Source organism: Balaenoptera physalus, assembly GCF_965194825.1.
Source record: "Balaenoptera physalus genome assembly, chromosome: 6".
In the NCBI taxonomy this organism is placed as follows: domain Eukaryota; kingdom Metazoa; phylum Chordata; class Mammalia; order Artiodactyla; family Balaenopteridae; genus Balaenoptera; species Balaenoptera physalus.
The window spans coordinates 39700105-39727654 of record NC_138885.1 but is presented as its reverse complement, the minus strand read 5'-3'; the positions used below and the strand labels follow the sequence as shown (position 1 = coordinate 39727654).

Sequence of the window (27550 nt, the reverse complement as noted above, 5' to 3'; positions counted from 1 at the left end):
TGCGCTAAATGAATTCATGAATGAATGAATGAGTGAACTCATTGACAAAGGGAAAAATATTTATTAAGAGGTATATGTTGACTGGCAGTTCATGGAGGGTAGGAAAGAAAATGCTTTTAGCTCTCTGGGTGCCAGCACCCATGACTTGCCTACTCCTTGCTATGGCCCTGCCCCAAAGTGTTCTACTTGTCTCTTTGAAAGTGGGAAAGAAAAGAAGATCAGGGGCTTCCTGAATCACATCAATGGACTAACTGAATGCCTATAACAGATAGGCTGGTTTGCATATCCCTGCGAGGAGAGGAGGGGCAGGGCTAGAACCAGAAAGTTGGGAGTGAAAGTCAGACTGAGGGAAGTGAACATTCCCAGATAAGGGCAGAAAGATTGATAACATAACTGAATACAGTTCCCAGATGCTAGGAACTGATTGTTTTCCTGGTAAAATTATCGTTATTTCCAGCTCAGTGTCTATCACGTGAGAGGCACTTGATCTGTTATTTGTATAAAGAATAAATGGGGAGATGGATGACGTATTTGGCAATGCTTTGAAGGTGAAAAGAGTTCTCAGAGAGAGGGGCAGGAGGAAGAATTTGAGGAGGAGGATGATATTGGGAGAAAAGGCAGAAAAAAGAAAGGGGAAAATGTCAGCGAAAAGAGTCTGACAAAAGCATGTATGACACAGAGGAGAAGAAATTACTAGAAGTGAGAAAAAGTAATCTCTGTACAAAGGGCAATATTTAGTATAAAGCTTCTAAGTTCTGAATGTATTTCCAACTTCCTTTGTACACATTAACAAATTAACCTGAGGAAAAATTATAGATCAGAAAATGTCACTGAGGTAGAGATTAAAAAAGGTTTAAAAATCCTAATCTTCAATTCGAGCTCTACTGTCTTGTAGACGATTTCAAAGATTTTCCCAACGTCCTGATCCAAACGGCCCCTAAATTCATTTCCTTGTCTCCCAGAGGCTCTCATTCCAGGTAAGCCCGTGGTTTTAGCTGCGTACCTCTTCAAAGTCAAGTGTGGGTTGAGTCTGCCACTGGCCACAGACTATTACTTATGGCTGAGATTTCCTTCTGTCCATTACTAAAGCCCAGTCTTTTCTCAGCGCAGCCAATACAGTCTTGGGATCTGAAATCTCATATACAATCTGCACTTTTTCCTGCATGAGGCAAAACCCGCCAGCAACGTGGAAATGTGCAGCTACCCCATGCGAACTATTCCTGGATGTCACCCTGCAGCTCTAATTTCTTCTTTCTCCTCTGCGTTCTGGGTGCTGCAGCCGGACCTGTCAGCACCTTGTCACGGCTTCCTTGTGCGTGGGCTACCATCGGATTCTGTGTTCTTAACAATTATCCATAAAAAACCCCACAGAATCCTTCACAAGTAAAACAATATATTTACATTAACAGGTAAAAGAAAAAAAAAAAGAAAGCTACGTTAAAAATGTTGGTGTCCTGAAGCGGGAGCTATTTGTAAATGCTGCCGTGTCGCCTCCTCTTTTCCAGTCCTGAGATGCTCTTTTGTTCGTGGTGTGACGAGGATGCGGGGAGCCAGTATGATTTAACTAAATAATACACAAATGCCAGGAATACTTTCATATCTTGTGTACAGACCAGAATAAATTACTCCGATGGAATGTTTTGTTTTCTTTTCAGGGAACAACCCCACAGATTACAAGGAGCTAGGCTGACAAGGAGTGGCTAAGAAACACTATTAAAAGTAACCTATTTTAATGTAGGGCTAAATGGCGGAGGATTTCACTCGGGTTCAAAAGACAGAGGCCTGGAGAGGAAGTTGACAAGCAGACAGCAGTGAGAAATTAGTCTTGTCCTGGAATTCTTATGGACAGTGGGGAGAAAAATAAGTCCAATAAGAAATGAAAATGAGGGAACTAGTTCTCAGAATTAAAGGTGAACCGAAAGGAACTGGCAACTGTCTGGACATGCCAGCCAGAGGGGCCACGGTATCTGACCCACGTGACAGACCAAGAGACAACTGCAAAGCTCCCCAAACAACTCGCCTGAAGGGCTTGCCAGGAAGCCAGATGCTGCTTCTGGAAGAATATCTTCCGTGGTTGGGCATCTGGGTTCAGTGCTTTCCATTTAAGGAGGAGAAAGAAGGTGGTAAAAGATAGCACCATCACTGCCTTTTAAAAAATGTGTTCTTTCTACACACACACACACACACACACACACAGAGAAGCATTAATAAATATGGTCATGGAACTTGTTTTTATAAAGGACCCCTAAAAATAACACTTTTCCCAGTGCTTTTTAGGTAGAAAGCAATGTGTTAGAGGGAGAGAGAGAGAGAGACAGAGAGACAGAGACAGAAGGACAGACACCAAGAAACCCCTTATTTAAATATGTCACTATACTAACAAATTAGGTTATTTTATTTAAAAGACTGGGATTATAGCTGATGTTCAATTCAAAAAGTTATTCAAGTGATGGGCCTGTGCCTCTATCACAGTTGGCCTGTCATTCTCCCTCTTTCTTCCCTGGAAACAATCGAGTATTGGTGTTGGCAAGGAAGCAGAGTGTGGTCTAGCGGACTGGAAATCAGGTGACTTGAGGTCTGGTTGATTTTTTTCCCCCCTTCCACTTTGAAGTTATGTGTCTCTGCTCCATAAAACAGGAGAACCAAATTTCTTTATACACTTAATAGCACAGGTCAAGTTTTTGTAATCACAATTTTTTTCCTTGACCTGATGCTAAATAATTCAAGGTAGTAGGAAGTCCATATTGGATCTGGAACAAAAGATGGACAGGGAGGATGGCTGATATGATAGGAGGAGACAGGAGTGATAGAGATTCTTTAATTTAGTAGTGAGAGTACTCACAGAAGATATCGAACTAAGTTTTGAAATTCCAAGATCTGTTACAATTCCAAGATGATCAAGAAATCAGAAGAACTGGCAATCCCACCCTGGGCTGCACTAATTGATCTAAAGGGCTCCAACAATGGTATGTGGTCACAGATTCCCTGACCAAGACTCACTCAGCAAGGTCAGCTTCCCTTAGCACCCATTCATCATTATACTCCAGGCCTCCTAACTTGCAGTCTTAGTGATAATATTGCCTCTTTTACAATTAAAACTGCTCTTCTCTTCATCACGATGAAAAGATAAATATCAGGTGAGGAGAGAGAAACTTGAGAAAAACAATTTACTTAACAATAACCTCAAAATGGAATATTCCCTAGTGCTAGTCTGAAGTATATCAAGTTTCCAAGATTACAAGCTTAAGAAGTTGATCTTAATTGGAACCACCAATGGCTATTGGATGTTCATCTTCTCTTCAATGAGTTCATGTGATTCCATTTGTTCAGCAAAGATCATTGAGTATCTATAACGTGTGGAACACTGTAGTAGGCTCTGGGGATATAGCAAGAATCAAAATGATACAAATTCCTGCCCTCCTGGAGAGCATGCACTAATGGTAGAAGGGACCAGGTCATAATTTCCATCTTTATCAATGTTTCCAGGACCTGACTATACTAAAGACCACATTTTTTTTCTTCTGGATTACTACATATTCATTCCTATGGCTTTTCACGAGCCAAAGGATGAATGTTAGAATAGGAGATCATCATCACTAGAAATTCTGCTCAATGTCCCATTACCATAAGAATTTTCTAGGTCTCTTTTGTGGAAGCAATAGTTTTAACCACAAAATATAATACCTCTGCTCTCACCAAGTTTTCTATTACCAGGCATGCTAGTCTCAGACCCCTTTCCCAGTATCTCTTCCTCTGGCCACTTCTTCAATGGGGACACCCTCAGGAGTCTGTCCTCAACTCTCTTCTAGGTTCACACCTTCCCTTGGGTTTATTCATGACCTCACCCCAAGGCCATCTTTAAACTGATGACTCCCAAATTCATACCTAGATTCCATTCAACTTTCCTGCATTCCCAACATATGTTTCTTATTCTCTAATGGAATATAAACAATGACCAAATCACATCATGTCCAAAAAATTTCAACTTCTTTTATGTCTCCAATTTTCTCCTTTTGCTCTGTTTGAGTTAAGGGTATCACCATTCAGCTAGTTCAAAACCTGGGTGCCATCTTGGAATCTTCCTTCCTCTTAACCTCTTACATGCACTCAGTGAGGGTGTTCTATTGAATCGACCTCCTCCATGCCTCTTGTATCCATTCCTTTCCCCCACCCCACACTCCACTCCCTTACTATGGGATCTCTGACTTAAGACATTATACCAGCCTCTTAACTGGTTCCACTATCTCTAGCGTTGCCCTCCTTATAAACACAAATCACATCACCTCATCTGCCTGCTTCAGACCCTTCAGTGATTTACCTAACGTCTACAGAATGAATTTCAAACTCCTTAAGCAAAGCATATGATGTTCATCACAATTTAGCTCTAGTTTACTACATTCTGGGCTTCTGTCCTGTCACCTCTTTCATGTTTCCTAATTCATCATTCCAGAGGAGTCAGCAAGTCTTTACCACACTGTAGTTCTCCTTCTTCCTGCCTCTTTACACACAGTCTTCCCTCTGCCTGTAGCAGGCCTGTGTCTGCCAAACTGACCTCCTTAAAGATAGCCGCGTCTTCTCCTCTGGGAGGCATTCTTTGGTTTCTCTAGGCTAAATTTCAGCTCCTGCTTGGTGCTCTCGTAGTGTCTTGTGATATCGCACCACATTTATTATAATTGTTTATTAATTTATCTACCCTGGGAAACTATAGGATAAGTGAGGGTAGGAATCCTTTTTATGCCTCCGGCATCTAGGTGAAAGGTCAGTAAACTGTTTCTGTAAAGGGCTGGATAGTAAATATTTTTGGCCTTGTGCAACTTGTTACAGCTATTTAATTCTTGCCACCGTAGCATGAAAGCAGCCATTGGCAATACATAAACATATAGGTGTGCGTGTGTGTTTCCCAATAAAACTTTATTGATAAAAGTAGGCAGCAGGCTGGATGCGGCCCATGGCCATAGGTTGCCAACCTCTGATCTGGTCCAGCGCCTGGAGTACAGCAGGCACTCGTTTAAGACTTCCTAAAGGAACGGCTGGATAGGGCTTCACAGTTAACAAATATTTTCCTAAGTGTGAATTTATTTGACCCCTTTCACATGTAAGCAAAAGGGAGGGTTAGAGGCATTAAAGGTTTTCCTAATGTTGTACAGTTTCTAAGGGCTGAGGTTGGGACTTGAGCCTATGTCTTCTGATTCCAAATGCCTGGTTCTTTCCATTAGGTGAAAGGCCAAGATTCACAGTGGAGAAGGGTGAGGCAAATTAAAAAATTTACCTCTTATGAGGGAAATACCCCCATAAGGTGAGCCACCACTAACAACAGAGAAGACAGTGATAAATGGTCAGTAGCCATTTTAAGTTTTGTTTTGTTTTTTATTATTCAGTGGTTAACTGTTAACATTCAAATGTTAAATCAAAAGATCTAAAGTAATTTCACTCCCATCTTAAAAAACCTTATCTCCCAAAGCCTTCCTCTAGAACAAGGATCCACCACTGGAAGGACCATTGAACTTAGTCCCCAGCTCACAAACCTTATAAATCCCATGCCAAGATGTCTCCTAAGTAGATGACATTTTAATGATTACTACAGGGAGTTGGGAACTATTGCTTCATCCTCACTATCAGAGTAATTAATTTTCTTAACTACAGGCCAAATTCTGCCACGGGAGTCCAGTTGAGAAATTTCAGGCCCATAGGAAGTACATTAGCTCTTCAAAGTGATTAGGGTGCCATTTCAAATACACAAGCAAAGGAGCTATTAGGCTTCTGGCTTATTTCAAACAACTTGCAGCCCCTGTTTCTCAGGGAAAAAAAAAAGAAAGAGAAAAAGGGAGAATAACAATTTGCTAAGGTTCTTTATTTTCCAGTAAAAACACCCATGGCCTGCAAGTCATTGGATATCAGGTATTGTGGCTGGGTGAGAGACCAAAGTGTACAGAAAAAGGGTGGAATGCCAGAAGGCAGCACAGAAAAACACAGCCTGCTCCAAAGCACACCAGAGCTGAGCCTTCAGAGGCCTGACGGGAGGCAGAGCCTCACCAGCCATTGCCCTTGACCAGAGAGAAGGGTGAGGGTTCATGGGCTTTCCCGTCCATCTCTGGCCATGTCTCACCCGCCTCCCCCCAAAATATCAGAAATGCTCACAATGCCATTTTAAAGACAGAGTGGATGAATTATTTCCTCACCACTGTTTCCTCATACAACCCCTATATTTCTAAGTCATCATCATTTGAGTTGCCTCTGACATGCTTTTGTAGAGTATTTATTTAACATCCATGAAGACCACAGAGAAGCTTTAAATATCGGTTTACTCTCACAAAATAGCCACAGCTCAACAGTTTCGCCTTTCAATGAGGCATTCAACTGGCATGCTTCCATGAGACTTGTCTATTCACCTTGGAATTCTATGAACAGCTGGACGATTTTCTTAGAGTCAATGCTCTCCTTTCAGCCTATTTTACAAAGTGCACGTCTCCTATAAGAATGTTTATTTGCATCTAAAATCTGCAGCAAATATATTCTTCCAAGGCTATTTTTGAAAATCAATGAATGACATTATTTTATGTCACCTCTAAAAGCCACCCATTTCTAAGACATTGTGACTTTCTCTGGACAATATATACCTACGTGGGAATTGAATGTTCTTTTATATCCTCCCCCCACCCACCATCAAACATCTGAGATTGTTTTGGCTTCCAAAATGCATGCCACAAAGTAAATCTGGATAACAAGTTCAATTTAGCTGGGGGAAAAATATTTTTGTATTTATCTTCTAAGTTTTCTGTAATTCTCATGAATTACTTTTATCCCGGAAATAAAAATGTGAGAAAAGACTTCAGCAATAGCTAGGACAGCTTACTTATAGGAACGGCAACAGGAATTCTAGAACTTGAAAAGGTCAGCGTCCATTCTAGGTGGACATGTAGCTGATAAAATTCTAGGAGTGTTTACACTGGGGATTTGAGGCATAGGGTAAGGCTCTACCAGCTCCAAATTATCTCACTTACCAGGCTTCCACGTGGCCAGTGTGCTGTTCTGCCTGGTAGGAAATTCTCACTGCGAGAACCATTCTGATAAGTTAGACAACAAGGAGAGAACTGTCTGTCCCTAGGAAACTGCTGTGATGGGAGGCTCCAGACAGGAAGCAGAGGAGGACCTGTGTCCTTCTCCCGTGTTCCCAGGCCTGCCTAGAAGTCAAGCGGACCAGACTTTCTTATCAGCAAGCTACAACTTTGAAGGTGAGATATAGTTGGATTTGAGAACACGGGACGAGATTCAGATCAGGTTGATGGAGAGTTGGTGACTGTACAGAATTGGGCAGGGGAATTCACACAGGGACGGGCCAACACATGGAGGCGTCACGTGGTTTGTCAAACATGTGAAAACAGCCTCACTGGGACTAGGGGAAACTGGCTGAGTCAGGCCAGTACAGAAACTCAGGTTTTGGCAAAAGGTTCTGTGGTGGGGTAAAGAATTTTCTGGAAGCCAGGAAATTTGGCAACCCAGCCTCTGCAATTCTTCCTGTATTTATTTCATTAGAAATAATTTTATATTTCTCTCACTATAAAAATAATACATGTTGATGTCTGATGCTTTACTAGAACCAACTGTGTGCTAGGTACTGTGCTAGACTCTTTAAAGGGATTATTCCTTTACTCCTCACCACAGAAATAGGTTCTATTATGATCCCTGTTTTGCAGGTGAGAGGGAAGCTTAGAGTTAGGTCAGTTCTAAGTTACATGCCCAGTAAGTGGCAGGGCCAAGGCTCACATTCAATTCTGCCTAACTCCAAAGCCTGTTCTCTTTACCGGTTCTCTTAACCTCAATGTCTCTTTCTATCCCATTGTTAGGAGAGAAAAAGAAACACACAAAGAAAAAAACAACTTTCATTGTTCAACAACAGTAAGAAAGAAATATTAATATCTCAGCAAATAGCTTTACAGTCTTTTCTAGATGCACAACTTTCCCACATATTTATACTTATACTCTCTTTAAGTATATAAAATATTGTAACCCTGACTTTATTTAACTTAATACAAGCATTTCCCTAATTAAAAAAACAATTAGCTATGAACCACATTTTATGAAGCTGATGTGATGTACCATGTTCTATATAACCTTCCCCTATCACTGAACACTTAGGTTGTTTCCAAGTTTCCACCAGTGAAAATAGTAAGATTTTCTCTGCATAAACTGCCCTCATCCCCCAGCATTACTTAGGATAGGGTCCTAGCAATTAAGATGATTGGCTCAAAAGGCATGAAGATTGGAAAGGTTTTCATTCTTGAGCTATATTACATATATGGCTTCATACCATGCTGGTTGGAATACCCCACCAGCAGATCTAGAGGGCTTGATTCAATTCACACCTGACAAAATGGGGCTTACTCTATTTCATTAGTCTTCTATACCCTCATCTTCATCTTCCTCTTTCCCACGTCTGCATTTCAAAACAGAGAAAAAAGTGCACCCTTCTAAACACTGTCTCCTTTTGCTTTTTAACTTGCTACCAGAGGAACTATTTTTACAATTACTCAGCACTGAAACCGCAGACTTATTCCCATGGCTGACTGGATAAGGGGGATAAAGAAATGAGAGAAATAAAAATTGTATGGAATTTTCCTTTGAAAAGTCTCAGGATTTGGACCATTGCTTTCCACTTTATGTTCATCACTCCAAACCAACTGCAACTCCCATGTGGCCTCTTAGGTTTTTTTTCTCCTTCTATCTCGTTCACCCTGCACTCTATTGTCAGACTACTCTTTCATAAACACAGAGCACATCATGCAAATGTCCAGCAGATAAAGTCTCAATGGTTCTCTGTTTCTTATATAACCTCTTTGCCTGGCTCTCAACCTCCAACCACTACCCATCAGCAAGCAACCCTTATCTTTCTAGGTCTTCCTTCCCATTAACTTCATCTTCACTTTGCCTGCCTGCCTTTCCAAAGAAGCAGGCTGAAGGAACATGCATTCGACACTTATATTTTAACAGAGATAGAACTTGCCATTTATATGATGATTCAGAGCTGTCACAGGACCTTCTAGTGCTTATCACTGTAATGTCAATTGGTGAAAGTGCCTATTAATAAAGGTTTCTGGCTGATGGCATTTTGAGATGATAGTGTATTCTGAATTCCTGGTCTCAATCTATCACAGCAGAAGCACATACTTCACCTTGAGTTTGATCGCGAATGAGGACTCTGGACTCTGAGACTATTCAGTCTGTGCAGCTATTGTGTAATCTTATGCTTAATATAATCACAATCCTTTAAAAATTCTGGCTTTTGTGGACAGCACTTGCATCCACCTTCTAGCCCAACTGTGCTGTATTAAGCTTTCTCAGCTGGTAGTTGCTCTGCTTTCAAGGGAATGTTTAACTCAGAGCTTTGCAAAAATGGACCTCTATTCTGTTGGCTATAGAGTACAACGCAGGTCAAGTGGAATTTTTGGCACTTCATTACATTCCCTGACCCTTACTAAACAAACTTCAAAATATATATATATTTGCAGCAATTTGGAATAAACACTACATACAAGTGTTGATGGTAGATTTTCTGAAGAACTACCAAATGCATCAAGACTAAGGAAAACATTCTAATGATTCTTTCAAAGATGAATACATTTAAATTCTCGTTAAACAATCTTCTTATTTAGCCTTCTCAAGCTTTGATGACATGCCACGATTGGCTGTTTATCAAAAACTTAACAAGAAATGCTTAACAAGATATAATCATGTGCACACACTTCTGCATAATTAAACCCCGTTTATAGATCATTGCAGGGTGGAATATGGTCACACCACTCAAGAAAGGCGGGTGGCTAGCAGATAACACTTTTTTCTCCATCTGTAATGAAAAATCTTATCACGTGAATGCTGTGAAGGTGACATAATCATCTGATCTTAAATCTTAGTTAAAAACATCTATTTCCATCTCGACTGAAAGTTCTAACAAAATTAGGAAATTAATTTAGATATAAGAAACATGATCAGGCGCTAATTGTTAATACTGGGATTGTTGGCATGAAGGTGGAAGATTCTCATCCTTTGAAGGTTTTTAATTGGATAGATTCTCGTCTGTGTGTGTTTTTTTCAGAGTAGGATTTAGCTGATTCTCAGTTTCTTCATTTTATAGCTGTTCTTTCAGTTGGAAAAAAAAAAAGGAATAATTGAGACTGAGTAATGGATATTTCTCAAGATCTCTGAGACTAGGTATTGCATAGCATTAAAGAGTACACTTTTCCATTTGTTTTATGACTTTGTCCAGTTAAAGTTACTGAGATAAGCACTCCAGTATTTACTTGTAACTTGAAACCCCTTTCATGGTGTGTCTGGATCCTAAGGGAAAAGAATTAACATTTGAGGAATGCTTACCTTGTGCCAGGCTTTTTATATGCATTATCTCATTTAATTCTCATAACCACAAGATACGGTTGATATTATTTAATCCGATTTTATGTGCTTGAGATCATAAAGGGAGTATAAAGTATAGAACAAGAATTTGACTCTAGCTTTCTCTCTCTGTTTCTTTAAAGCCCAAGATCCTTTCACTTAACCACACTGGGTTTCCCACTGAAGCCAGTAATGTGGAGGTGACAAAAAGGGGCATTCTAACAATAAGGGATGTTCTGAACTTTGACACAGGTTCCCCTGTGGGAGTAAAATAAGTAAGAAGCAAATAAGATGAATTAGATTGAAACATGTTCCCTAACGCAGTGCCCGGTGAAGCGAATTATGGACTATGCATACCATGGAATACTGTGCCATCATTAGAAAGAATCAGATGTCTGTGTAATGAAATGGAAAGCTGGCCATGAGTTGCAAAACAGTAGAAGAACAATATGTGCAGAATGATATACTCTAGTGCAATAAACAACCACACAGAGGTATGTTTGCATGTCCTTAGGAACAGGTCTGGAAGGGTAGATACAAAAATGTTAGTTGCTCAGCAGGCTGAGAGTGACTAGTAGACAAATTTGACTTACATGTAAGACAGTTGCTTAAATTTTTTGTGTGTGCAATTCCGCACATTACATTTACAATTAAAAATCATGTAATGGATTAGTTGAATAATCTGTAGGAATGACTCAACCTAAGGCATGGATGATTAAAGAGATTTAATCTCACAAAAGCAAAACTGCCCAATCTATTTGAAACTCTGTCAGGCTTCAACATTACTATATGCATATGGTGAAAGCTACAGCCTCATCACTTGTATTGCACTCTGCATTATCTGAAGAAGGTGTTAACAGAAGGCAAATGAGGAACAGTCATTTCAAACTTAACGTGTCCAGAATGAAGTTCTCCAGTCAGCTCTTCCTATTCAACCCGTTCCTCCTCCAGTTTTACCCATCCATGCCACACTACCATTTCTCCACTTGCCCAAACCCAAACCCTAACAGGCACACTTAATTTCTCCTTTCCCTTCCCCACTGCACCCCAACCATCAGCAAATCCAATCTGACCTATCATCAAAATACCTCTTTAAGGCCTCCACTGAAGTCACCATTACTTCTTGCCTGGACTACTATGGTCTCCTCCATATAGGTTTCCCTGCTTTCACTTTTGCAAATCATTCTCCACCTGTCAGCCAGGGTGATCTTGTATATCCCTCAATTTAGCACTCTTTATGGCTCTCCATTGTACTTAGAAGGGAATTCCACTCTCTCACTGTGGCCCACAAGAACCTATGTGATCTTACACTGGTCCAACATCTATGACCTCAACTCCACCACCATGCCCCTTGTCCATTAGGCTCTAGCCCACCTGGCCTGCTTTCTGCTTTGCAAATACATCAAGCTCTGTGCGGCCTCTGGGTCTTTACACTGTCTTTTTTTTCTGCCAGAAATACTCTTCTTTTAGCTGTTTACATGGATGGCACCTTATCAATCTGAATCAATGTCTTACAGACGAAGGAACTGGATATCAGAGAGTTTAAGTAACTTATTTGTGGTCATCACTCTTGGTACGTGGTGAGGCTAGGTTTTGAACTCATGTCTGAATCACTTCAAGCTCTTGCCATTATACTAAATAACAAAGTAAACCCAGCCCATCCCAGGGCTCTGGCTACAGTTCCGACAATCAATCAGCAACCATCTACTTGTTGAAAAGCCAGAAAAAAGAAATTACTTTAAAAGTTCCTTTTGTAGGTTCCCCTTCCTACCTCTAGCACATTCCCCAGCTTCTGCAGGAAGACGTAGATCAGCTAGAGAGGGAAATCTGAGACCGATGCATTCGGAAACTCTTGTATTAGAGATTTGAAATTAAATATTGCTCATTTAGGAAATGAGACTATGACAGAACAACCAGAAACTCTGCAACTTACTTAGTTAGGTGTCCAAAAAGGACTTTCATGGTGTCACGATTTGGTGGAGGGAGTTTTTGTACAAGAGACTTTATAGTTTCAATTCTTGTGTTATTGTCTTGCTTTTCTGAAAAAAAAAAAAAAAGAAATTAAAAAGGAAGGTTAGAAAAGAATGTGATTTCTTAGGTGCATGAGGGAATTTTCTTAGGAGAATTCTGGACTAAGTCTGAGCAACTTAAAGTTCTAATTAGCAGCCAAAGGGAATAGGTATACTTGAAATCAGTATCATGAAGTTTCTTTATTTTGACTCTGAATTAGATCAGGGGAAAATGAAAGCAGCAACAGTGTGGCTCTGACACGATCTTCTTATTAAGATCAGGTATTACATCAGTTTTCATAAATGCTTTACTATTTTACAAGTTGTGGCAGGGTAAATAATGGCCTTCCAAAGATGTCCATGTCCTAATCTCTGGAACCTGTGAATGTTACCTTCCATGGAAAAAGAGACTTTGCAAATGGGATTAAATTAGGGATTCTGAGATGGGGAGATTATTCTGGATTATCTGGGAGGCCCAATGTAATCACAAAGGTGGCTAAGAGGGAAGCAGGAGGGTCAGAGTCGGAGAGAGAGGGGATATGACAATGAAAACAAAAGGAGATTCGGCTATGTGATAAAGGACCATGGGCCAAGGAGTAAAGACAGCCTCTAAAAACCAGAAAAGCTGAGGAAAGAGAGCCTCCAGAAGGGACACAGGCCTGCCAGCACCTTGATTTTTGCCCAGTGAAACTGACTTCACAGTTCTGGCCTTCAGGAACGTAAGATAATAAATTCTTATGGTTTGAAGCCACTGAGTTTGTGATAATTTGTTACAGCAACAATGTAAAACAAACACACAAGGACATACATTCTGATTCAATTACCAATATTCTATTATTTTGCTTGATTTTGTGGAGAAGTAAAGAATTTTTAAAATTAGTTCTATGTTATCTTTTCTCCCTAATACATTTCGCTTTTGCTGTAAAACAAAAAAGTGCAAATAAATTTGAAAGCATAATACTTATTCATATACATTTTGTTTTATTTTTTAATTTGTATTTTTTATTGATTTTTAATTTTTTGGTCATATATATTTAAAAAAATAGGAAGTTGTTCAAAACTACATACCACATTGGTTGTTTTCCTTCATTTTGTTTCTTTTTGCCTTTCTGGGCACGGGTGGCATAAGAAGAACTGAGTTACTTACTATACTAGAGAATTTATCTTACCATAGTTTTAACCAGGGCCCAGAATTATAATTACTTCTCAAACTTAAACTCTTTAGATACACTGACTCAGGTGCCTTTCCTTTCTATACTTTAACTTCTAGCACAGAGCTCCTGATGATTCTAAAGAGGCCACTGCTGGAAAAGATGATAGATAAGAGAATAATATGTAAGGCACGCACCCACCCAATATCCATTCTCTTCTTCTTTAGCTAGACAATCCCGCTGTTGAAGGGATGGCCACATCCTTTATCCTAGCTTCCTTGCTTGGCAGCTGGAATGACCATATGACAGAGTCCAGCCAATGAGACGGCAAAGTATTATGCGGGACTTCCGGGGAGGCTGTGTGCAGGGGGCTAATTTATCTTTGTGGTCCTTTGGACTTTCTGCTCCTCAGAATGTAGACGGCATGGCTGTGCCACGCGATGACCTTGAGGACTGAGGCCATGCAGAGTGGGACACACAGTATAAAGAGCTTCCCTGAATCTGCGGAGCAGTCAGACCAGTCCTGCACTGTTGGTCTCTGAGTTTCTTTAACATAATAAGTCCTTGTGTACTGAAGCCTTTGAAGGTGGGTCTCTGATACTAAACCAAACGTACTTCCTAATACAATGTGCGTCCAAAAGCCCAGTTCATAATCACCTGTTATTAGGTATATAAACTTTATAGAGTGGGGCAAGAAAGAGTTAGTGTAGAAACTGGCAGCGTGTTTTGTTTTCCTCTTTTTTAAATACACTCTTGCAAAAGAAACTTTTTATAAGGAATTACAGGAAAATATCCTGCAGAAGATAGTATTTGGCTAAAGTAGGGTGGGGGCAGTCTTCCTAGTAGAACTCTGCTTGGAAGCTTTTCTTCTTCTTCCTGAAACCACAGAGGCCTATAAATAATGCCTCCCACAGTCTGAGCTTTCAAAACTGCACTTACTCTTAGAAGAGTTCCAGCATAATATGGATTGGACAACTGCAAATGAAAGAGACAAAGGGGAGAGAAAAAGAGAGAGAAAAACAGAAAAGCCAGTTGCAACATCACAGCAGACAGCAGATCTAATCTTTCTGCCAAAGGGTAGAAAGCCACCTTGTAGCTTAATGATGGTTAAGATAATGTGATGCTTCACAGGACCAGTTGGAGCCTATAGGATATGAGAAACTCAGAAAAAGAAGGGAAACAAGTCAATGAAGATGAGAGGAAAAGTGGTACAGTACGTTCAGGACAGAGCACTGAGGGATACTTGGATACCCTGTATCTAGCCATCTGAAGCTAATGCAACACACCAATGATCATATACATGAACATGTACATATACATACATTTATATATTTATGAGATGGGTACATTCTGCATAGTTTGGCAGGATGCTAGTAGTTTAATTTACCTAAGGATCTGCTGAACTACTTGATTCAAGCAATTAAGATGAAATTAGGAGAGGTGAGGAAGGGAGAGGAGGGAAAGGAAGGAGAAGACACCTTTCTAAGTTCACTGAAGTCCCTGGCCATGGTTATGATTAGGTCAATGTCAGAGTCTCCAAAAAAGGAATCTGTTGACATTGAGGACTATAGGAGTAGCGGCCATAATCTAAGCCTGACAGACAATAAATGGAGAGTGGTCTAAATGGCTATACCCAGCAAACCTCAGTTTTAGGGAAATATGCCCCAGTCAGGGTAGGTTTAAGAAAGGCTGGCGTTGCTTAATTGGAAATACTTGAGTGTGCAAGGTCACTGCTATGGTGCCTGGGCAGGAATTAAAACTTTACTTTGTCTGTTTAACCATTAGGTAAAAGAATTATGACCTTCCCTAGACAAAGTCCCTCTTCTATGTTCCATTGCACTTAGGACATTCTATGTAGATAACATTCTGCATGATACTTTCATGGCTTGAATGCCTTTCAATTTTTCCCATTAAACTGAGAATTCTCCCATAAACTGAGGCAGCTCTTATACTGGTATACAGTGGGTTAAACGAATAAAGAAAGAGTTAGTGAACAAAGGAAACAATGACTAGTAAAAAGTAGGTACTCCATAAATGTTCACCACCCCCACCTTTTTTGAGGCCCATGCTGGGTATGGTTCACCTTTTATCATCAGCAATGAGCATACTACCTGGTTGCAGTGAGCGTTCAAAATGTAGTTCCTAATACTTGAACTGAGTTGGTGCCAGTTGGTGATGATACACTTGCTATGGTAGCCTGACATTGTACAACACACTAAATAACTTGTGGTGGGCAGAGAGACTGATGATCTGCTTGATTAGCAGCTCAGTTCCATGCAAGAATTCTTATAAAAGTACATGGTGGTTCCCATATCTGCTTGTAAGAAACATCCTACACGAAGAATACTTTATAGAAACATTCTCCCCTCTTCCTCTGCTTTCACACATAATTGAGGAACTGGAATGAATGGTGGTATATACATATTTGCGGCTGAGTTACACTTAAGTAGTGGAGGGGGTACTGGACAATGGCTTGGAGAGGGCTGAAATATTATCAAGGAGGAGCAATTTATTGCTCTTACAACATAATCAGAACAAAATCTTTGAAAAGGTTATAGGAAAGCAGTGGTTCCCCCTTCAAATCAATACCATACCCACTCTTCCATAGCTTGTAAAATCAGGAAATAACACAAACACTTCTAAGTAGAGGAACATCTAAAAATACAATTGGATACATTAGAATCAAAATGACACCTTTTCTGATCTGGTTTATTGATGTGTCATATTAGGAGCTGGAATCAGCATACATAATACAGGAGTGGTTAATGAGCTAAGATTCAGACACAGTTTACTAAAGATGCGTCAACTGTCTTCGACTGATTCAGTGAGCATCTGAAAGACAGCATTTTCTATTAATATTTCTCCTTCAGCATATGGTTTCTCGTTGTCGTGAATTATTGAGAGTTTTGAGAAGACTTTGAGATATCTCTGACTCTTTTACATTATGTCTAAAAGGGGGGAAATGAACCTTTTCTATATGGAGAATTAGAGAACCTCTTAGGTAAACTGTATACTAAGAGACTTATACAAAATCTTGCCAGTAATTAAAAAAAACTCCATGATTCTTTCCTTTTTCACTCACATTTGCTCCTACCTTCATTCCCTTATGATTTATGTTTGTATCTACTCTATGTTCTCTAATACGTCCATTTTAGTTCCCACCCAGATCCCAATAGCCTCTCCAATCTCTGAGCTGTGAACCCACATTGCATACAAAATCTTTCTGTAGTGCTTCATTCTTGCTACACAATAGTAGCAAAAATGTCTATGTAAAAATATGCATAGTGTACATGTACATATTGAAATAGTAAACTGTTTTTTACTAATGCCTATTCCTCACTCACCTGGCCCCATATTCTCAAACTACATCAAACTCTTTTGTAAATGAACTTCTTCAAAAACAACTCCAGGCTAGTTAGAGAAGTAACAGCTCCTACACGATGTGAAATAGCCTTTAATGTTATGGTAAGGATGTGGCTTTATAGTTTTCCCCTGATTCATGGTTTTGAGGACACATTTTTAAAAATATGGTTTATGATGCATTTGCATTTATCTGCATGAAATGTTGCTACTAAAACAAGGACATTTACAACCGAATGCCTTTTTTTGCAGAGATAAGAGAAAGTTATACAACGATGGAAAGAGTTCTGTGCAGTGCAAAACCCTGGACCTCACGACCCCTGGACACTTTTCCGGCCTTATCATCTATGCATTTATTATTCTTAACTTATTTATAGTCACATGTTAAATCATATTTCAAAATTAATTCTGCTTTGTTATGTAGGTTCACCCAGGGGAAGAAAAGACCAGATTCTCCCAGTAACCAATGTTATCAGTAGTACTATTCTTTCTATTTGTCTGTAATTCTTAAAGGACAACTGTACCCCTTTGTTTTGAGGAGGTCAGCAATATCACAGCTGTTCTGCTTCTGAAAGTTACTCTGGAATGTATAGTGCATCCTGTATGAAAAAAATGGTAGTCACTTATACGTCAGGGCTATATTTGGAAGAAAGCAGTTTAGTTTCTATTCACTTTCTATTCTTTGTATCATCACCATTTCAGAATTCAGAGACTGTCCCGGCTTATAGGAGGAATGATTATCTTCAGAGAACATTTTATTTTTTTAGTGTACCATACAACTGGATGCAAATCTTTGAGGACATGATTTTTAATTATAAAATTTGAATTGGGTGTTGAGGAATCATCCAAGGCATGACAACAATCGCTTGATAACTTTCTTTAAATAATTTACATTGACTTCAGGGAGGAACACTGCGGGGAGGGGAGCAAATTCAAGACTTACAAATGGATGCAAGTAGAGGCTTTAAATCCCTGTTATGAATTAAGAGAAGTGGTATATCATGAAGGAGTCTGAAAGAACTAGGTTAGAATTCTTGCTCTGCACTTATGATTTGGGACAAGTTGCTGGAACTTTTGATGCTTCCAGTTCCTCATTTAAACACACACACACACAACCCATTTGTAGAATTAAATGTTTCAATGTACATAAATGCACATATTATAAGTGCTTATTGAATGTAAGTACCCTTCCCATTAAAATCTTTCTTTTGAATCATCCTATCTGCCCTGACACATGATTGTTCATAGTTCAAGGCCATTTCCCAAATCATATGAAGCCATAAATACTTAGAATGCTGTCCATTATGAAAGAGTGTTTGGTTCTAATTCATAAGTAGACATAGTGTATTATAAATAGACGTGCCACTGCATCATAAAAAGGAAGAACAATGGACTTCAGGCTAACCTGGAGCTGGCAATTTGCAATTTTTCAAGATTCTGCTCCCCTCGCCCCCTCCAAACTGAAGAGTCATTTTTTATATTTAGTTAAAAGGAAGACACATTCTTAATGTCTGCAGTTACCTGGTAAGTTTGATTTTAGGTGCTGATAATCTATGTCAAGACAGTTCAACTTGAGAACACAGGGCAGGAAAGATGCAGCAGGAACTGAATCTACTTTCTCTAGTAGGGATCACCTGCGTATTAGATCTAATCCCCTCACTGGTACCCCAGATTTCTGTTGTATTCTTTGTTTCTACTTCCAGGAGATATTAATGTGCTGTCTGATTTTTGAACAATTTTTCCCTTTTAGGAAGAATTTTAAAAATAACTCTCCATAGCTAATGAATGTCAGTAACAAAAATTCTCTGGCCAACTGATTGACATAAGTCCATGGATTCCTCAACCTGTGAGGAAAGTTTCAGCATCCTGGCCAGTTTAGCATCATTTCCAGAGGCCATTTCTGGTCCTTGTGCAGGAGGAGCTAGGCCATCTACAGCATGCTGTTAGGGGCAAACTTAGTTTTGTTAAGGCCAACTTCTGTTTCTTTTCACCTCTACTCCTAGTCTCTGGCAATACCAACTAGAAAATTATTGAAAAGAAAAAAATACCTTTTTGTTAAATAATTTTTAGAGTATTAAACATATATATGTACACACGGTTGAAGAAAAAAATGTTTATTAAGACCAATGTGCAGCGTGTGCCAAACACAAAGTTGATCCCTATCTACTGTCATTTTACAGCCTAGAGGGGCAGATAACATACAAAATATGTCCCAGAGATGTTTAAACTTAAGACATATCATTATATAGTTATCAGTGGAGTTTGTATCTTTCTTTTGACTGAAGGAATCCTCTAAGATGATTGTTAAACTCAAAATGCTTCTTGGGTGTTAGTTCACTATACCAAAAAATTCAAAATAATTGAGAAATGCAATTAATACCAAGTCACAAATGTAAAATTTTTTCTAATCGATTTCTGAAGGTCTTCGAATCATTATTCTTAACTTCTTTGTACGTCCCCAAATACATTCAAGAAAGTAATTTAATCACCTTTTCTTTCTCATGTAACTGTATCTATGTTATCCTAGGGACTTCTGGTGTATTGACCTCACACTGGGGGCAAGTTTGGAAAACGTATTCAACTTTTAGGCTCTAAGTAACTTTTAATAACTTGGATTATTGCTTTGGTGCAGTCAATTTGGGGATGATAACATTTTCTAAAATTCACCAACCTGGAACTGTCTCTTAAAACAAATTTCCTCAGTTTTGCAGCAATGCCGCTCTTTGTCTGAATCAAAGAGTAAGGTAATGGCAGCAATCTTCACAGGAAAAGCATGATCGTAGTATCCTCCCTAAAATTTCTTGTTTTCAAAGTAATTTTGGAAGTGTCATGGTGGCCAAGTACATTTCTGTAACTTACAAATGATACTAATTCATCCTCAGGTGAGAGTGTGTGCTCAGAAAATAAAGCTCACTAGTTTATTTAGTTCTCCTTTGAGAATTTTCTTTAAACTATATTTATCCGTGCATATCTGGTTTTACAAGCCTTAAAAAAAAAAAAACAGGCTTATCGTTTTGAGACATTTGACATCTTTCTAACCATAAACGAGTAATTCTTTTCAAATACTCAAGTAGCTATTTACATTAAGCATTATCTTTGTACATTTTCATGAGGGTGGCAATCCTACAAATACTTCTCTGGATTTAAAGTTTTAATGTGTCTACCTCTTTCCACTGGTAGACAAATTAAATTTATAGGGGATTTTAAAAAATCACACTTGAAAACAACTAGGATCTGTCACACAATTAAGAAAAAGGTGAACGAAGAAATATTTTCCCCTGTCTTTTGGGTTAAAAATATTTTTTGAAGAAGCATATTCAACTTTATCCATAACTATTCATTTGGAACAAAACACCTCTCAAGAGGAGATAGTGGTTAGTATGAGGTGAACTCTTTCTCCAGCCAGTTCATTCAACATGGCTGCACAGTGGCATTAAGAGCAGGGGAGAGTTAAGAGCACAAGCATCAAACTCCTTTAAGAAATGGGGACTAAAATAATTGTATGATTCAGCTTTTTTTTTTTTTTTTTTAATTGTGAGAGTATTGTAAAAGAAGAAAAACAGGCAACATGTGGTAACTTTAGTCAGCATTTCTGAACTGGGAATGATAAACACCTCTGCCTGGCTCTGGCATTTATCAGGACTGAGATATTATTACCACATAGAGTCACAGCATGCTTACCGTTATCATCGGAAAAAAGAGCCAGCTAATCTTAATGGTTTGTAAAGCCGTTACCTGCACTGGTCTGACATTTATCATGATCATTTTACCACATGGGTCCTACATAGCAAAGGTCTTTTATCTGGAAGGGACATCACTATGAATTATTATTTGCAGCTAGGTAGAAAATTGTATGTTGTAGATACCTTTTCTCATTATAAATCACATAGTCACATTTCACCATTTCCCCCAGAAAGCTGCTGAGCCCAGGTTTTTTTGCCACAGCTTGCTTTCCTCTCCCCCTCTCTCTCTTTCTTTATGGTTTCTTGAAATTATTAGCCATTTTTTTCATTAACATCCTTAACATAATCTTTGAAGAATCACATACATATGGACATACTTTCAGTAGAGTTCGGGGACTTTCCTCTACATCCTATAAAGGGACTGCACAGTCCTTTAGAAATTGAAGTTGATAAACTGTCCACTTTTTTTAATGCTTATTCTCTCTTCTGCCTTGGGGGCCGGAGTTTTCTCTGTTCTTGACCTTGTCAATAGAATATTTACCAGTAGATTAGATGAAATTTCTGATGCTTGATTTGAAATACTCAAAACAGGTATGCCATTTGTTGCCTGAAATCCTTTGCTTGGAAATGTGTTCTCATAAGGAGTACGATGTAGTTTACTTTGTTCGATTGTGAGTTTTTCCAGATTCTGTTCAGTAAGTTACAATGAAGTAGAAGCTTCTGCCAACAAATTTGTTTAAAAAGGAGCTTAGGTTCTATCCCTATCTATGTCCTAAATGACATACATTAATATATATAGAAGAAATAAGGATATTAAAAAGTACGATGTTTTGGAACCATGGGACCAAGACAGTAAAGTGAAATGCATTAATTTGACCATGGAAAATTACAATGAAAAGCCCAAATTGTTTACCATGGGGAAGAAATGAACAAATACTCTCTTTTAAAAAGATTGAGACAACTAATCTTCCGAAGGAGATATTTATATATTTTCTTCTTTCTCAAGTGTTCCATTAGGAATAAACAAACCAGAAATTCTGCACTTTTATAATGAAGAGGGAGGAGAATTCTTTGCCATCTTTGCATTTAGGAAGAAATGTGCAAGAAGAATGTGACAATTTAAGCAAATCAAGATTGTTTCAAATGGATCACAAACAGGACTTTGTGGGATATTTTATACTAGCATGTGAAGCAGACAGTAAATTTGAAAGGAGGATTTTCTCAATGGTCTAGTTCTGATGTGTTTTCCTATCTCTTTGTGTGTTTAAAAGAGGTTTGGATGTGGTGTTGAATATTGCTTCGACTTTTTTGCAAATGAGTTCTGGAGAAATATCCGCACATGAAGGAAAGCTGATGTGCTGTAATGCTGACAGCAGCTGGGGGGATATGAATGAAGAAACCAGATTCCCAAGCCTGGATTTAGCAAAAATAAACACCTATCATTCCATTAAAAAATTGTGCCATTTAAAATGTTTACGGGCATTAATAGCAGACCCCTCTCCCTGTGAAAAAGCCAATATTTTTCTCAAATAATTCCATTCTTTGAGGGGGAGATAAAAAGTTGAATTTGACATGCAGTATTTTGCAATAATCTACAGTAGTTTGCCAGTCTTCCTACATTTGATTCCACATTAATTTTTGTATTATTACAAATTTCCTCCAAAGGATACAATTTCTGTTTCAGAGATTTGTGAGACGAACTTGCATAAATTTGGGGGCAGGCGGTGGAGTGGAAGATGTCATTTGTGAAACCAACCTGTACTTTCACTGCTCAGAAAGAGCTGTACACACTTTGGTTAGGTCATCTAAAATTTCATTGTAAAGAGGTGGTCTAATATTCTAACACACTGTCTTACCCATCGAATGAAAGACTGCACTGATTTCAAACAAACACAAATAAAGAAACAAGCGAGCCCTTTTATTCTTTTTTATTTCAGAATGACTCTTTCGTTCTAGTTTAACATCATTCTGCCATTATTGTCCCCCGAAAACTGTAACCTGGGAGCATTTACAATAATTAGTGAGGGGCTTTGGTGCCTGGGTTTTTTCTCCTTTTCTGGGGAACTGGGTGAATTGTTGAGTGCTAATGAAATTCGGAGACTTCTAGCAGTGGTTGAACCAGGCACGGTGCGGGCAGACGCGTTGAGCTTCCCACTGTGCTGCAGTACAAGCCTCCCCGCTGTTATGTTTACCATAGTTTTAATGTCTGTGAAAAAAATTCCTGATGCAACCGAATTATGTTATGCCCTCTTGTTTATCTAACCCCACCCTACCCCCGCGAATTTAGCAGATTCCTGTTGCCCCTGCCTGTGACAGAAAGCGCCTTCTCAACTTGGTGGCCATCTTAGCACGTCAATTCTCGCCACCGCAATCCAGCTGCTTTGCAGCTACGGCCGGAGGATCACACATGATCTATTTAGACGTTCCGGGAGGATAACACACACGCCTTGCTCTACTTACGCCACCTCATAACAGATATCGTCTTCTTTACTGCATGAGAATTTCATCGGAGGTAATGTTAAAACACCAAATGTAATCATCCGACATTGACAATACTAGCTTAAACTGCAAATGTACTTGGTGAAATGCACTGTGTCTTTAAAGAAATCTATCAAGAGACCTCAAACTATCACTGCAAACTAAATAATGTGCTCAAAGATGAAAACAACCAATCTGTGATCTGAGTTGATTTATTCTTTGTCCTTTTCTTAAAAACGGTTATCTTGAAGAAAATGACCATTCCATTACACTGTAAATTGACAAATTCACCAAGTGTGATGTACAGTGAAGTTTTTAATGAATATTCATACAACTCTTTCAGTCCATTAACAGGACTTAAGACAATGAGGATGCAACTCATTCCCATTTAGATAGTGGGGGGAAGGGGAATGCGGAATTAATAGCATAAACAGCACTTGGAAAAGTTTAACTTTAATGTATCAAACTCCAGGTGCCAGAGTTTGAAGAAAATAACCAATAATAGCCATTTTTAACATATTTGATGGGACTGATTATGCAATGTGCAACTCTAAATGGCTTATAGCACATTGTAGCATGGTTCCATCCCATTGGCTACAGTAGGGTGCAGGCAGATGGATGACAGTGACAGGGAGAGAAGTGCTTTTGCTTAGCCGTGCGTTAAGATGCCATCCAGAAGCTCTGTGCACTGCAGACACTTCATTAGGATGCCAGGATAATGGTAAACTACCACTCAGAGTGACACCCCATTTCCTGCTTACTGAGCGCTCCAACCTCGGCAGATGTCAACAATCTCACAGTGCTACAGAGCAGACCTAACTTTCCAGCCACTTTGACTCCAATTTTTTCCTCCTAACAGTGCCATACATTATGTGCAATATGTAATGGCAAACACCTCACTGAAAACAAAATCTGCCCAGTTCGTTATGACTGGAGTGCTTAATTTTTTTTTTTTCTTTTAAAAGATGAGGGACAGTGAGTTGGGTAAGAGAATATGTCCATTCACTATTTTAACCTCAAAATGTCTTGCTATGATTTCCATCTGCTAATCAGTTCAAAGTGTTAATTGTGTGGTGAACCCTGATTAATAGTAGTTAAACTCTGATCACAAGGGATATGTTTCTTTTAATTAATGTCCGTTTCAAAGGTAAGTGATTGTGGAATTCTTTTGTTAAAGATTTTAGACTCAGTTTTGGTATGGTTCTTAGTTGTCTGGCAAGAAAAGGCTGACTTGAGCATCTGGATGATATTTCCTCTGCAAATGTATAACTTGAGGCCATTTGCACACCTCCTTACCCGCAATTCAAGCTAATAGAAATTTTTTTTTCCTGTGGTGTAAAGTCCAAAATTCTTTTTATAAAAAGAACCAAGGTGTGGTTTAGACAATGAAAAAAAATCCCCCAAATGGAAAAATAATATTTTAAAATCGATCATTACGATAAATGATTGATTTTCATTTTGTGATACTAAGCATCTTCTTAGAAGCTCAAAGGGCCTTCCTTGCAAATGGCAAGACTAAAAATAAACATCCTCCTCTCAGGTCTGTTACCATTTCCAGGTAAAGACGCAAATGTAAAGAAGAAGTCATAGACAGAGGTCACACTCCAAGGGAGAATTTGAATGCAGACTTTCAATGTGATGTCCTTGATGCAAATCTTGACTTTTGGTTTAAAAATGGCATCTGGTTGGCAACACCTAACCACCTCTTGGAACTCGTCGCTAAATATGCTTGAAGACAAAGAAAAAAAGACTAGAATTCTCAAACAGGGACTCACAGGCAACGTGGTGACAAAAAGTTAAGAGTAATTTCCTTCAAGACAGATGGAATTTAACTGGAAAGTGCCAGCACAAGTGGGACCACTTGTGCTATTGAACTATTGAACCAGAGAGCCTGCCTTTCTCAGAGCAGATAGAAACATCCTTCTCTTTCTTCAACTGTCTGATTTCAGAATCAAAGACTCAAGGTCTGTGCCAACCAAAAACTCCCTTTCCTACTCAGCTGATAGTGTTGCGTACTGTGAACAGTATCGTTTCCTTCTTCCCTTCCTCACCTGTCCTCTGCCCTTCTAACTATGGATGAAGACTTCTCTTTTGCCTGCAACAATTTAGAGATAGCAGTTTCCACAAAATAACCAAGGAGATTGAGAATGGAAGGCAGAATAATAATAATAACAATAATAATAATAATAATTGAGAGTGGAAGGCAGATGATGGCGCATATCACCATAGGAATTGTAGTCCCATATGTAAAACATAGGAGGGAGGTGGAGACTGGCAAAATTCTATTAGGAACACATTCTTGGAATTCTAATGTCGTATGTCTTTCATCTTTTAGAATGCCAGTGAGTTAAGAAACATAGTGGGAGAAATATCATCAGGATAGTAGGGCCACAAGTCATTAAGTGTGCTAGAAAAGAATAAATATAAGAGCTGTGATTATCAATTTGTCAACTGGATGGTACTCCAGGACAAAGATTAGGCTAAAACTAAAGCAGAGGGTGAAAGGCAAAATGCAATGTGCACAGAATGTTGCATGCATTTCCACCTTTTGAGATGAGTAAACATAACAAAATTTCCAACAGCGCATGACCTATGAAAAAACTCATTTCAGGTAAGAGAACAATGCTCAGAAATGCAGAACTCTCACAATGACCATGAGACAATTAGGAAACTACTTGGTATTTTCAACAGAATTTTGTATATCAAGGAGTCTAATCAAAAGGGTCAGCAAGCCATAGGGAGAGAACTGGATAAGATGAAAACATACTAGGATGAGATGATAAAGAGATAGATGGTGAGGAAAGACAGTGTGAAATCTAAAAATGCAAAACAAAATTAAATTTTACATTAAAGGCCAAACTGTCATTGTAGAAAAATTAGGTCAGTGATATGGATGACAAACTACAGAAGCTTCCCCAGAATGTGGAAACAAAAAATGATAGGAAGAAGACATGTTGGAAGTCAGAGAATTGAGAGACTGTCTACAACTTGTAAGTGTACTTGAGGAAGAAACCAGCACATTTGAAAAATATTCAATAATCAAAGACAAAATTAAAGAAAATGTCTGTGAGTGAAAAAAACTCTCTCTTTAAAAATGACAGCTAGGTTCTAAGAAAACATCACTGGGTAGATATATTATTTTCATACAGTCTGGCAAAACTTTGTAATGATGAAGATCAAGCACTATCCTACAATTATTAGAACAAAAATAAAACTAAGTAAGTAGTCATGCAGGCTTTCCTAAGACTTATCTCACTAAATTCTGAAGTAAAAGCAGTATCTGTTGTTCAGAGGGAAAACTGTGGTCTTCAAACTGTGTGCACACTTCAATCATCTTTTTCATGTTAGGATAACAGAAAGACACGTTCATCTATGCAAAGATTTATAATAGCACTGCTTTCTTGAAAAGTTTACTTGAAGGTTTATTATGTAAGCCCTACTGACTGATGAATCAAAATTTAGAACTCAAGAATAGAGACACTATAAATGAAACTAAGTATCTTTTTATACTTATTTGGACCCCAAACTCAGAAGCCTCCATTGAATTATTTCTCTCTGGCTCCCATTTCATTCCAGGAAATGATTTTCTTGGGCTTCACCCTTCATAGTTCAGGTGAAAGCTCTAATGACCATTTAAAACAGTGACTGATGCTATTCAGTTCTGGCATTTGCTAGCATGTGACACCATTATTAGAACATTGCACTGGAGAGTTACTAAAGTTTTCCCTTCGCAAAAATCAAAGCTTCAGAGAATAGCAGAATGTTTACTCCTGAATCTTTAGTAAACAATAATAACTGTATTGAAAAAACTGAATCTTTAGTAAACATCCTTTATAGCTATAATAACTGTATAACTCCTGAATCTTTAGTAAACATCCTTTATACCTATAATAACTGTATTGAAAAAACTGAGTCGGGGAACAATTAAAGTGATAAAGACGGAACAATTAAGCAATGATAAGTATTATATACAAATTATCCTATGTTGCATATGTTTTTAAAAGTCCAGGGGAAAAAATGCAGAACAAACAGGTCAAAAGGAAATATCTACAAAATACAATGATGAAATTCAGAGTAATTTTAATTTTTTTCTTTTTACTTTTCTGTTCAAGTTAGTTTCAATAAATATTTATTATTTTTGTAATCTGTTAAAAGAGACAACTTTAAATTGTACAATTGCTTAGATACCGTATAATTATAGCTTTGCTAAACAGCTAATTAAAAAGACTGTAGAAAAATATACCAAAATATTAACCATGATAAGTTATCTTTGAGTAACAGGAATATAGATCACTTTCTTCCCCATTTTAAATGCATTTTACAAATTTTCTATAATGAGTATGTGCTATCTTGATAACAAAAATAATTCTCTGTGTTTGGTACAGAACCTTTAGTTGTTCTAAGCCATAGAAAAATATACTATTTTCACAGATCAAACCATTTCTAGGAAAATAATATACTGGACTTTCCTCTAGGTTTTTCT

The 27550-nt window shown here is 38.4% G+C and overlaps 1 protein-coding gene across 3 annotated transcripts in view; it reads right to left on the bottom strand.

Annotated features, from left to right (window-relative positions):
• ARHGAP15 (Rho GTPase activating protein 15) overlaps positions 1-27550 on the bottom strand; it is a 618973-nt gene that overhangs the window by 49671 nt on the left and 541752 nt on the right. For all 3 annotated transcript variants that reach the window (XM_082465102.1, XM_082465104.1, XM_082465103.1), the window contains one exon: positions 12320-12425. In XM_082465102.1, the coding sequence (XP_082321228.1) occupies positions 12320-12425 (106 nt within the window). The remainder of the gene's footprint in view (positions 1-12319; positions 12426-27550) is intronic.